Raw genomic sequence first — 13338 nt, forward strand, 5'->3', positions numbered from 1 at the left:
GTTGTTTATGACAGCATTTTAAAGAATAAAAGTTGAAAACAGCCTAAATGTGCCAACAGTCTGAGTTTGGTTAAATCACTGCTGGTACATCTGTACAATAAATTAACAACTCCATAGCTATGGAAAATGAGAGTGCGGAAGAATATTGATATGGGGAAATAAATGTACACAACTTAGGATATAAGAAAGATCATGAAGCCATATAATCCCAGATGTTAATAACAGTGATAGCTGGGCTGTTGGCTGAGATTTTATTTGATTTGGTCTTTTTTTGTATTTTCTAAGTTTCTGTCAGTGGAAAAAAAAAGTATTCCTCCTGAAATTCGAAAAATTAAGGCTTGTTTATAAAGGGGGGGAAGCAAGATGATAAGAAAGCTATTGTTAGTCTTGTTAAATGTCAGCTCAGATTGTTTCTCGAAATCTGGAATCATTTTATTAACAAAGATCATAAAAGTTCACCATTTTTAAGGCCATAGCTCAGTGTGTCCTCGAGCCTGCACACCTGGATTTAAAGTGTCTCTTTTCAATCTCATTGCCTGAGGCATTTCCAGAAGGAATCCTGTTAAATGAAAAATAAGACCTTTCATGAGGGATGCTGAAACATTTCTGTTGCCACTTCAAACACTCTCTGACTTAATCTCCAGAGCACTGCTTTCTTAGATAAATTGTCCAGCACCACATCGAGTTCTTGGCTTGTTTTTAAAAGTCTGCAGATTCTTTCATGAGGTCATTTTTTAAGCTTAAATATCTATTTTGCTTTGAAAATCTATTTTCTCCCTTTTTTGAAAAAAGGAACATACCAGGAGTTAAAAGCAAATACATCATACATCTGGAGTGAATTCCAAAGCATTAATGTCATGGTATGTTTCAGCAAAGACCGCCAAGTCTAATTTCTGCAGACCTGCTAAATCTGAGAGGACAGGCTGGACAGCCGGCAGTTTTGATCCTCGAGCTGCAGTATGCTTTCTAAAGATATTCTTAAAGCCAGAGGGGAGAAGCAGAAAAGCCTGCAGCATGGTTCTGCTTGAACAGCTTGATGCCACAGTGATGGGAAATCGCTTCATGATCTATATGCACTACCATCAAGTCAGTTCTGATTCATAGCAGTTCTCCATCAGGTATAAGAAGCTGTAAATATTTGTGAGAACAGACTTCTCATCCTTCTCAACTGGTGGACTCAAACTTTGAACCTTTTGGTGAGCAACCTGATGTTATGCACAGCAACAAGACTTCTTTCTCTCTACTGACGGTGTGTATGTGAATCGGGTGCTTTTACGCCAACTCCTACTCACAGTGACCCTGTGAACGAGAGCCCAGACCTTGCCCTACCCTATACGAGCCTCACCATCTCTGATAGGCCAACACTCATTGTTAGTCATGATGTCAGTCCATCTTGTTAGGGGTCTTTCTCTCTTTGTCTGATCCTCCACTTTCCCAGCATAATGTCTTTTTCCTTGAACTAGCCTCTCCTGACAACATGCCCAAAGTATGTGAAACGAGCTTTCATTATCCTTGTTTCTAAGGAGCACCCTGGTTGCACTTCCTCCAAGATACTCTTGTTTGTTCTTTTGACTGGCCAAGGACTATTCCTTACTCTTCTCAAGCACCACAATTCATAGGTGTTGATTCTTCTTCTGTCATCCTTAATCGTCATCCACCTTTCGAGTACATAGGAAGCTATTGAAAATATCATAGCATGGATCAGGTACACCTTAGTCTTTAAACTGATAGCCCTGCTCTTTAGCACTTTGAAGAAGTCTTTGACAGAAGCTTTACCCAATGCAGCACATCTTTACTCTTGACTGCTGTTACTGTGAGTATTGATTGTGGATCCCAATAAAGGAAAGTCCTTGACAACTTCAGTCTCTTATCCATCTATCATGGTGAGGATTTTTGTCTTCTTGATGTTGAGATGTAATCCATACTGAAGGCTGTAGTCTCTGATCTTTTGCAACAAGCACATCAAGACCTCCTCACTTTTAGTAAATTAAGTTATCTAATTATGTACATAACACAGGTTGTTGATGAGTCTTCCTCCAATCTTGATGCCACATTCATCTTCATATAGTCCAGCTTCTTAAATGATTTGCTCAGCATACAGATTGAAAAGGTGTGGAGAAGGGATACAGCCCTGATGCACAGTGCACACCTTTCCTGATTTTTAAACCATGCATTGTTCACTTTTTCTGTTTGGACAGCTGCATTTTGGTCTATGTCTAGGTTTTATGGGAACACAAGTAAGTGTTCTGGGATTCTCATTCTTACAATGTTATCCATAATTTGTTAAGATCCACTCAGTCAATAAACACATAGAAACATCTTTCTGATATTCTCTGCTTTCAGCCAAGGTCCATCTGACATTACCAAGAATAGCCCTCTTTCCATGGCCTCTTATAAATACAGCTTGAATTTCTGGCAGTTCCCTGTGAATGCCCAGTTCCATCCATTTTTAAATAACCTTAAGTAGAATTTTACTTTTATATGATATTAAATATTGTTTCATAGTTTCCACATTCTGTTGAATGACCATACCCCCCACCCCCGCCCCGCCAGTCTGTCCTATAGACTCTTTGTAATTAGATTGTTAAAGTTGAAAGAGGCTTGAGATCTTCAGTCAAGTTGACTTTCCAATAATTAGGTCTCTCTGGCATCATTCGAGACAGTTGTTAGGTTAACCCTGACGCAAAGTGACCAGCACATAACAGAGTGGGGCCCTGCCTGATCTTACCCCATTCTCATGGTCTCTGCTGTGTTCCAGAAATCCCATTTATTGCAGCATCTCCCTCGAATGTCTTTCTGGGTTTTGTTGTCTACTTTACCAAACACAATACTCTTCCTCCATGGAATGGCTCCTTCTGATAACATACTCAGAGCAGGTAAAAATCTATCCATCCCAGATCCTAAGGAGCAACCAGGCTACATGTCTTCCAAGACAGATTTGTTGGTCTCTTTAGAAATCCATAATGTATTCAGTGTTCTTTGCCAACACCACAATTCAAAGGTTCTTCTTAGGAATTATTTATTCATTGTCCAACTTTCACATGCATCTGAGGGAATTGGAAACACCACGGTTTGAGTCAGGGACACCTCAGGCCTCAAAGTTACATCCTTGCTCTTTAACACTTTGAGAGGTTCTTTACAACAAAATTGCCTGTGGTGTAGACATCATTTGATTTCTGGACTGCTGCTTCCCCGGGCATTGATGGTGGATTAAAGTGAAATTAAATCCTTGACAACTTCAGTGTTTTCTCTGTTTATCATAATGTTGCTTTTTGGTCCATTTGTGAAGAGTTTGATTTTCTTTGTGTTGAGGTATAATCCATAATGAGAGATAGTCTAATCTTCATTTAAAGGTTTCTAGTCTTTTCTCTTTTTGCAGTCAGGATTGTATTATCTGCATATCACAGGTTGTTGATAAGTACTCTGCTGGCTCTGACATGGTTTTTTTCTTCATAATAGTTCATTGTCTCAGATTACTTGCCCAGCATTTGAAATTGAGTTGGCCTGGTGAAAGGAAACAATCTTGATACTCTTCCATTCCTGATAGCATACTGTTACAACATCACGTCAGAACCAACTTCTAGCTGACCCTCCAGCAGTTTCAGAGGCTATAAATTGCTCAGAAGGAGATCACCCATATTCCTCCTGAGAAGAAGCTAGTAGATTTGAACCTGACATCTTTGGATTGGCAGTGCATTTTCTTGCCCACTAGACCACCAGAGCTCCTGTTCAAAAAACCTGTTTCTTAGTCTATGTATTGTTGCTTCTTGTTGTTGTTGTGTTGTTGTTGATTTCCATTGAGGTAAGCATGACTCAGAGCAACCCTATGAACAAAAGGCCTAAAACCTTTCTATAACTATTGTAATTTATCAAAGGTCATAGCGTTTCCAGAGGCATGTTGTTTTGAAAATGGATGCCTCTCCTGCTAGATAGTGTGTAATAATTATTGAACTTAAAAGTTGAATTGCATTGGAAATGTCTGCTGTCAGAGACTTCTCCAAATACTGAAGAGCAACGACATCAGTCTGGAGACTAAGGTCTGCCAGATCCAGGTCATAGTCTTTGCAGTTACTTGCTATGCATCAGAAAGCCGGACAATGACTAGGGATGATGCAAGGAGAATTGATGCCTTTGAGCTGTGGTGCTGGAGAAAAGTATTGAATATACCATGGACTGCTAGAAAAACAAACAGGTTCATCCTGGAGAGGGTGAAGGCAGGCTGCTCCTTGGAGGCAAGGATTCTGAAGCTTTGTCTGACATACTTTGGATATGTTGCAAGGAGGGACTAGTCCTTGGAGAGGGACTTCTTGCATAGGAGAGTAGAGGGACAGTGCAGGAGAGGAAAACCCTCTATGAGATGGAGTGATTCAGTGACTGGGGTAATCGGGGTGGATGTGTTGGAGACAATGAAATTGGCACAGGATAGAGCCGAGTTTAGGGCTGTTGTACATAGGGTCGCTATAAGTCACACACAACTCTATGGTACATAATAACCACAACAACTTATAGTAATGTTTTCCTTTGTAAATGAGTATGTTAATATTCTACATAGACAGTCTCTCAGTATAAGCAGTCCCTGTTTTCTATATAATCATTAGTTATAAACAAGCTCCCATAAAGCCTATTATATTAGAAGTTTAGGATAATGTGTCGATTGTTAGGCTGTATTTCCTGGAAAATGAAAACAGAGAGATCAAAAAACAAACAAAAAAGTTTAAAATACATATATATATCATGATAACAAGTGGGTACTCCTTTGTGATGTGCATCAAGACATTATTGTTATGCTACTATTATATAAGAGATGATTTAGTGTATCTGGAAATGTACACAATATATACATTTTGACTGACTGACATTAACTGTGAACCATACCACACTATTCTGACTTTTCATATGTCTTAAAGACCTACTTAGAAATTTGAGGAAATGATTGGTTCGTGTGATGCATGTATGTGTCTCATTTTAAGAATCTGCCAAAGTGTTTTTCAAAGTGCTTGTCTCATTTCACCTTCACACCAGCACTATATGAAGATCTAATTCTTCCAGATCCTTGGTATAGTCAGATTTGTGTTTTGTTTTGTTTTGTTTGTGTTGGCTATTCAGCTAATAGTATTCATTGATGCTTTAGTGCTCCTTAGAGACAAAGAAGCTTCATCTTTCATACTTTGGACAGGTAGCTAGGCGGAGCTATTCATTGGAGAACATGATGCTTGGAAAGATGGGGACTCAACAAAGGAGAAGCAGCACCTTAATGAGATAAATTGACACAGTGACATCAGCAGTGTCTCAGGTTTCTGAGATGGTGAAGATAGCACTGGATAGGGCACAGTTCACACTGGCTCTCCATAGGGTCGCTGTGAGTCATACTCGACTTGACAGCACCTAAAAACAGTCACAACATAGTATTTGTATCTTTTGGTATCTGTAGAATCACTCCTCTTGTTTCTGATTATCGATAATTAGTCTTCTCTTTTTCTTGAAAAGTCTTTATAGAGATTTATCTTAAAGAATCAGAATTTGGTTTGATTTTTCTGTTACTTTCTGTTTTCTATTTTATTTCCATCCTGACCTTTCTTATATTTTATAGAGGATGCCAAAGCGGCTGTACTAATCACTACTTCAGCTGCCTTCTACAAATTTGCTTTTATTCATTTTTTTTTTAGTTCAAAATAATTTCCAATATCTTTTTTTAAAATTCTTTGCTCTGTTGGATGTATAGAGGAATGCTACTTAACTCTCAACTGTTTGAGCATTTTACCAGACGTTTGTCTGTTATAGATTTCTAATTTATTACTAGTGTGGTCGTAAACCTATAATCTTTTTTTACATTTGTTGAGCTTTATCACCATGAAATGGTCTATCTTGGTAAGTGGTCATTATGCACTTAAAAAAGAATATGTATTCTGCTTTTGTTGGGCAGTGTATTCTAGAAATGTCGATTTGATCAAGTTAGTTGATTATATGGTACACGTCTTCTGTATCCTAATTATCTGCCGCTTGTTCTCTCATTTACTGAAAGAGAGGTATGGAAAGCTCTGGCTGTTAAATCAATTTCTCTATGGTTTATCAGTTTTTTAATCTATTAGATGTTTAGACATTTCAGATTATTTTATCTTCTTGATGAATTGACCCATATATTATTATAAAATGGCCTCTGTATCCCCGCTGATAGTCTTTGCTCTGAACTTTAATGTTGCCATGGGATGTTTTTCCCTCTATATTCAAAGTCTGTTTCTTACAAGTCACCTGTGATTGGACTCTGCTTTTTCATTGGTGAATCTTTGCCTTTAAATTGGCTAGCTCCTAACTTTTTGGTTTCCAGAAGCATTCTGAAGGGACATAACTATATTAACTGTTCCTCTGAAAGTATTTTCTTTTAGTTGCACTATTTTAAGTGTGGATCAAATGAAACTAAGCTATAACTAAAAGTGCATTAAAATATTTGTTTCTTTTCCAGGTAAAAATGTCTCCATCCTACCACCCATCCAGAGGGGACCATGTGGCCAAGGTCAGTGAGTTTTACAGATGCCAAACCCACTTCCTTCTTTTGTGTATTTGTTTTCCTCTCTTAAGCAATATTCTCAAAATGAGATTTCTTTTTAGTTACTTTAATGCTGTCAAAGGTCCTTTTTAATTGAATGCTGTAATGATGTGTCATCAGGATTTCTTGGCTTGTCCAGAGAGGTCAAGTAGAGTTGAGTGGTTTTAGGGCCTGTGGATGTGCAGATTGCCTTATATAAGAATATAATCACATGCAAGAGACCCTTTGTCTCATCAGGAAAAACTGTAAGAAGAGTTATACATGATTGATACCTACCTTTGCATATTGCCAATGATGCTCAATTTCATTTTGTATTTTTCATTTTTTTGTTTTGGTATATCACTGCTCCATGTCTTCCTCCCTCACACGCTATTGTGCTTGTAGTTAAGGATTAGAGTCGTTGAATACTCAACAAAGACAGCTTTGGGTAGCCTGTGTTTAACCTATTTATGTCAGCACAGCCGAGGGAACATCTTCAAATGCATTCTGAAGTATTTGGGAAACTCCACTCTGAATATGTTGGGCTCTGTACTCTTCATTTGTTCTTAAAAACAATGTATTCAAATTTTGTAAATAAACTAGTAGAAAAATTTTTTTTAAAAAATGCCACACTGGAGCAGAGCCATCTGCCAGCTTGTCATACTATGGTGGCTTGCATGGTGCTGTGATGCTGGAAGCTATGCCAGTGGTATTTCCAGTACCAGCAAAATAACCCATGGTGGACAGATTTCAGCAGACATTGTAGACTAAGCTATAGACCTTCTAGACTAAGATGGGAAGAAGGATCTAGCAGTCTCCTTCTGAAAACCTCATGAGTAACCACAGAATAATGTCTGATAACAGTGCTAGGGGAGAGGCACTCAGGATATAACTGCAGAAGAACTATCTCTTCACAGTAGAATTAACTGTCTGTAATTGAAATATTTCACTCAGCATAATGCCTTCCAGAACCATCCGTGTGTATAATATTTTATAAGTTCATTGTTTTCCAGTGCTGCCTAATGTTTCATTGTATGCACATCCCACCGTTTTTCTGTCCATTCATTTATTGACAGGCACCTGAGCTGCTTCTGTCTCTTTGCTATTGTGAATAATGCTACAAGAGAGGAGGGAGTGGATGTTAGACGTTGTATGTATGGCAGTTGACAATCCAGTATAATACATGCATTACAAAATTAATTAGGGGAAGTGGGAGGAGAAAATTTGTGCCAGTGAATGAATGAAAACCCATCCTTTCTGTAAACTTTCACTAAAATCACAAGAAAAATAACCCCAAAATACCACAAAGTAGAGTTAACCTCAATGATGTGGATGGAGTAGAGTTTTCAGGACCTTTCTTTGCTGACTTGGCACAACCCAAAATGAGAATCGTCAAAAGCAACCATGAATAATTGAAATGCACAAAGTATGATGATAGGAAAATTGAAAGTGGTTAAAATGAAATGGAATACATAAAGATCAATAATGTAGTCATTATTCAGCTGAAATGGGCTGATATTGGCCATCTTGAATCAACCAGTCATATAGTCTACTGTGCCAGCAATTAACAAATTGAAGAAGAACTAAATTCATACATTATTTAAATAAAAAGAAAATTTCAAGATATACCCTGAGGCAAAGCACTGTCAGTGATAGGATAATACTCATACTCCCACCTCCCTCCAAAAAAGTTTAGTTATTTAATTCACATTTCTACAACAGCCACTAATGCCAAAGATAAATTGAAAAATTTTTACCACTTCCTGCAATCTAAAATTGGCCAAACATGCAATCAAGATACATTGATAATCACTGGTGATTAGAATATGAATGTTGGAAACAAAAAAGAAGAAAAGTAGTTAGAAAATATAGCCTTGGTGGCAGAAATGAAACCAGACCTCTCACAATAGAATTTTGCAAGACCCATTATCTTCTCATTGCAGAGACCTATTTTTAACAATGTAAACAGTGATTATATGCATGGACCTTGCCAGATAGAACACTGTGTTGTGGAAAGAGGTTTTAAAGGCTCTCTGTATCATCAGTCAGAGCAAGGACAAAGCCTGACAGCATATGATCATATGCAAGTTCAAGTCAAGCTGAATAAAGCAAATTCACAGGACCCAAACAACAACCTAGAGTATGTTGTTGTTATGTGCCGTTAAGTTGGAACCAACTCATAACTAACTCTTCATTGGGTTTTCAGAGGCAGTAAATTGCACAGGAGGAGATTGCCCATCCTTCTCCCTCAGAGGAGCTGAATTTGAACCACCTACCTTTGGATTGGCAGCACCTAGCACTAGACCATCAGAGACTATTACAGTCTTCAGTATAACCCATCTGAATTTTGAGACCATTTAAAAGAGTTGTTGTCATGCTAGGTGCCATCTAGTCAGCTACGAATCATAGTGGCCCTGTCAATAACAGACCTTAGCCTGCCTTGCCTCATCCCATCTTCACCGTTTCTTACATGCTTAAGCCTGTTGTTATAGTCACTATGTCAGTCCATTTTGTTGAAGGTCTTCCTCTCTTTCTCTGACTTTCCACCTTTCCCAGCATATAATATCTTTTTCCCAAGGAAAAAAAAATACATTTCCCTTTCTAACAACATGCTCAAAGTATGTGAGATGCAATTTCACTACTCTTGCCTCTAAGGGGCACCTTGGTTTCAGTTCCTAACATATTAACACTAAAGCCCAATGAGCAGATGAGTTGACAAGTTGTGAGAGAAGATCATACATGAAAAAAGGCAAAAAGTCATTAGAAAAGACAAACAAGAAATATAACCAAATGGAATAAATGAGAGTATAAAAAACCTAAACAAGACTTGGAAACGTGGTGTGAAAAGTAAAGTAGTGGAATGAAGGACGTGTTCGGACTTTCTCAAGCTGAAAGAACTAAAGAAAAAAAATACAAGCTCAGCAGACAATATGGAAGAATTATGTGGGCATGCAATTAACTGCAAAGCATCTAAAGAAAGTAGAAGGAATACATAGTCACTGTAACAAAAATACTGACATTCTCAATGGTTTCTTTTACAGTTAGTGCCTATGGAAGAAGCAATCAAGAAATCAAATGTATTGCATAAGACAAATCTGCTATGAAAGACCTATTTAAAGTATTAGAAAGCAGTGATGCCCCTTTGAGGACCAAGGTGGCACATACTGTGGTATTTTCTGTCACTTCATTTGTGTGTCCGGAAGCGTGAGGCCGGCACAGGATAGGACATGGTGCAGGTCTCTTGTTCATAGGGTCACTGTGAGTTGTACTCCAGTCATTGGCGCCTAACAACAACAACATTTGCTTGTCAAAGCTAGAAAAGTAATAAGAAAAACAGAAGAATTGATAAATTTGAATTATGTTGCTGAAGAATACTGGAAATAACCAAGGACTACTGAAGGAGCTCAGGGAGCCTGTAGGGAGTTGTGCTGCCAACCCAAAGTCAAGTGGCTCAAATCCACCAGCTGTTCTGAGGGAGAGAGATGGGCAGTCTTCTCACATGTGATTTACAGCTTCTAAAACACACAAGAGAGTCAGCTGTGGTTCCAACATGCCAGCAAGAAGTTTATGGGAGCTAAAAGGATTAACAAATCTGCCCTCGAAGAAGTGCAGTCAGGATACCCTTAGACGGGAAGGTGGTGCGACTTGGTCTCACATGCTGTGGACATGTTACCAGGAAGGACTGGTCCCTGGAGAAGTATACCTGCGTCAAAAGGGAGAGGGTCAGTAAAAAAGAGGAAGACCCCCAACAAGATGTAGTGACTGTGAGTGACCTCCACAGTGGTCTCAAACAGGGGAGCAGGTGTGCAGGACTGGATAGGATGTTACTTTGTTGTACATGAGGTCACCTTGAGTTGGAATCACTTGACAGAACCTAATGCCAGGAGAGCAGAGAACTCTGGCTGGCTTCACCTGGCAGGTCTGCAGTCAGCTCCCTTCCCCACCAGGGAATAAGAGTGCAGTGCCAAGATGCACTAACACTTGTTCTGCCCAGAGCTCTTCCAAAACTATTGAGGAAACAATTTGCTCCTCTCTGGCCATTTATTTTGTCTTGCTTCACTCATCCCAAACTCTTCTCCTCCTTTATTTTCAATTCAATATTACACATTCCAGATTGTACATAACTTCATATAAAAGCCTCTGTGTCCTAAAGGGCGGAACAAAGTAACTGCATAAGCAATGTTGATAATTCTGGTTAGGCATTTGTTTTTGTTTGTTTATTTGTTTGTTTGTTTTAAATTTGTTATTCATGTCAATGAAAATTTACAGAGACTTTGGATTTCCATTCATTCATTATTGTACTTTTCTCCCCTCCCAACCCTCTCCCCTAGTACACTACCCTCTTGGAAAAGTAAAAGAAAAATTCTTTCATTGTTTTACAATCCCTTCCCCCAGGTCCACTCCACTATGCAGCCTTCGTTCTGGACTCCTGTCATGACAAAACTACCTAATCACATATCCCTTTTAAACAGTTTTCTCCCTCATCTGTTTCAATGCAGTATACATTATTGAACCCATCTTTCTCAGTCTCCCTCCAACCCCAAGGTCAGTCCTGTTTTACAATAGTGGCACCATACAGTATTTGTTCTTTTGTAACTGAGATACTTTACTCAGCATAATGTCCCATTTTGAATAATATTGCATGATTTCTTTGTTTCTCAGTGCATCGTAGTATTCCATTGTGTGGATATACCACAGCTTCTCTATCCATTCATTTATTGATGGGCACTTAGGTTGTTTCCAACTCCTTGCTATTGTGAACAAAGCTGCAATAAACATGGGTGTGCATATATCTGCTTGGATGTCAGTTATGGTCTCTTTGGGGTATATTCCCAGTAGTGGAATTGCTAGATCAAATGGTATCTCTATTTGCAGCTTTTTGAGAAGGCACCCTACTGCCTTCCACAGTGGTTGCACCATTTTATACTCCCACCAGCAGTGAATTTTCTCCACAACCACTCCAGCGTTTGATGTTTGTTGTTCTGTTAAATTTTGCTATTTTGACTGGGGTGAGATGATATCTCATAGTTGTTTTGATTTGCATCTCTCTTAGAGCTAGGGATTTTGAACATTTCTTCATGTGCTTGTTGGCCATCTGAATGTCTTCTTTAAGTGTCTGTTCATATCCTGTGGCCATTTTTCTATTGGATTATTTACCTTTATCTTGTTGTGGTGGAGGCATTTGTTTTAAATATATAATTTCATTATGTTATTTTGTTTTCATTGTCACCGCAGCACTTTTATACTGCAAACACAAAGTAATTTTTTTCTATTTATAATTTCTGACAATGTAGAATTACTTGAAATTTAATTCTTAAAATCTTTTAAAATATATACTAATGTAGAAAAGTAGAAAACATCCTTTTTCACAAAAATAAAAAATTCATTCTAAACCAGCGTTTTTCAAACCGCATTCTCGTCATGACCACAAGTCATAGATTTTTTTTTCCTCATCCCTACAGGCTATACTTTTTTAAAATTTTTTTCTCATTGTTGTGCATTGTTTTTTCTTTCTTTACCCTCCTGTCCCTTTCCCATCCCACCTTGCAAAGCACCTCTTGTTCCAGATTGTTATCATACATATAATACCTAATCATACATTCCTTTCAGGCAGTTCTTCTCACCTGTTCTAATGCAGTGTTTATTATCTATCCACTTATCTCCCATTCTTTCCCCAATACTCACCCCTGCCCTGTGTCTGTGCTATTTTTATAACAGTAGTGCTATGCAGTATTTATCCTTTTGTGACTGAAATATTTCACTCAGCCTAATGTCCTCCAGGCTCCCCATGTTGTGTAATGTTTTATGAGTTCATTGTTTTTCAGTGCTGTGTGATATTCCACGGTGTGGACGTACCATAGTTTTTCTATCCATTTGTTTGTTGGTAGCCATTTCAGCTGCTTCCATCTCTTTGCTCTTGTGAATAATGCAGAAATAAACATGGGTGTGCATACTTCTTTGAATCATGGCTCCAGGTATCTTTGGGTTATATTCCCAGTAGTGGATTTACTGGGTCAAATGGTATTTCTGTTTCTAACTTTTTGTGAAAGTGTCATACCGCCTTCCATAGTGGTTGTATCATTTTATATTCCCACCAGCAGTGGGTAAGAGTTCCAATCTCTCCATCCTCACCAGCGTTTGTTGTTTGCTGCCCTGTTCAACTTTGCTATTGTTGCTGGGGTGAGAGGATTATCTCATAGTTGTTTTGGTAATACACTCTAGATGTTCTAGAATTTTCAACCTCTATACTAGACATATTTTCCTGCTATCACTAAGTGATAGCAGATGAAAGGTATTCTAAAGAGGAGGTTCTTCTTAGTAACGTAATTTTTTCACTAGGTAGATGTGCCTTGAGGTATTAACATCTCAACACAGCACACAAGAAGGTCCTCAGTAAATACTGTTTGAGAAGAAGCGTGTCTGTGCCGCTTCAGTCCCTACTGTCAACTTTGTGATGTAGATCTGATGAAGTGAGAACTACTAAAAAAACCTCTGTTCTTTACCCAGCAGCAGTGGTCCAGCTTGAGTGTGGCAAACACATAGACACATTTGCTGTGTTTTACCACTTGTGTTTCCCTGATAGTTGACGTGTCTGTGGATGCAGGTTTTCATTCTTTGGCCTTTTCCACAATATCAGCCAGTATCCATGCAGCAGAGGCATGTAGAACAAAAATAGCAGCTTGCAGGCTCTGTTACCTAACAGCAGGTTCTGTCTTCAAAGCAACATGCCGAAAGTGGGTCTCTTTTTATTTTTCCTTCCTTCAGACTCCCCTGAGCGTTTTTCAAAAGGAAAAAAAAAGAACAGAAACAAAATA

The 13338-nt window shown here is 38.5% G+C and overlaps 1 protein-coding gene across 2 annotated transcripts in view; it reads left to right on the top strand.

Annotated features, from left to right (window-relative positions):
• Positions 1-13338, top strand: part of VPS8 (vacuolar protein sorting 8 homolog (S. cerevisiae)) — a 351425-nt gene that overhangs the window by 266990 nt on the left and 71097 nt on the right. For both annotated transcript variants that reach the window (XM_006884085.1, XM_006884086.1), the window contains exons 44-45: positions 6461-6511; positions 9500-9502. In XM_006884085.1, the coding sequence (XP_006884147.1) occupies positions 6461-6511; positions 9500-9502 (54 nt within the window). The remainder of the gene's footprint in view (positions 1-6460; positions 6512-9499; positions 9503-13338) is intronic.

Source organism: Elephantulus edwardii, unplaced genomic scaffold, assembly GCF_000299155.1.
Source record: "Elephantulus edwardii isolate Elephantulus edwardi_28Jun2011 unplaced genomic scaffold, EleEdw1.0 scaffold00031, whole genome shotgun sequence".
Lineage (NCBI taxonomy): Eukaryota > Metazoa > Chordata > Mammalia > Macroscelidea > Macroscelididae > Elephantulus > Elephantulus edwardii.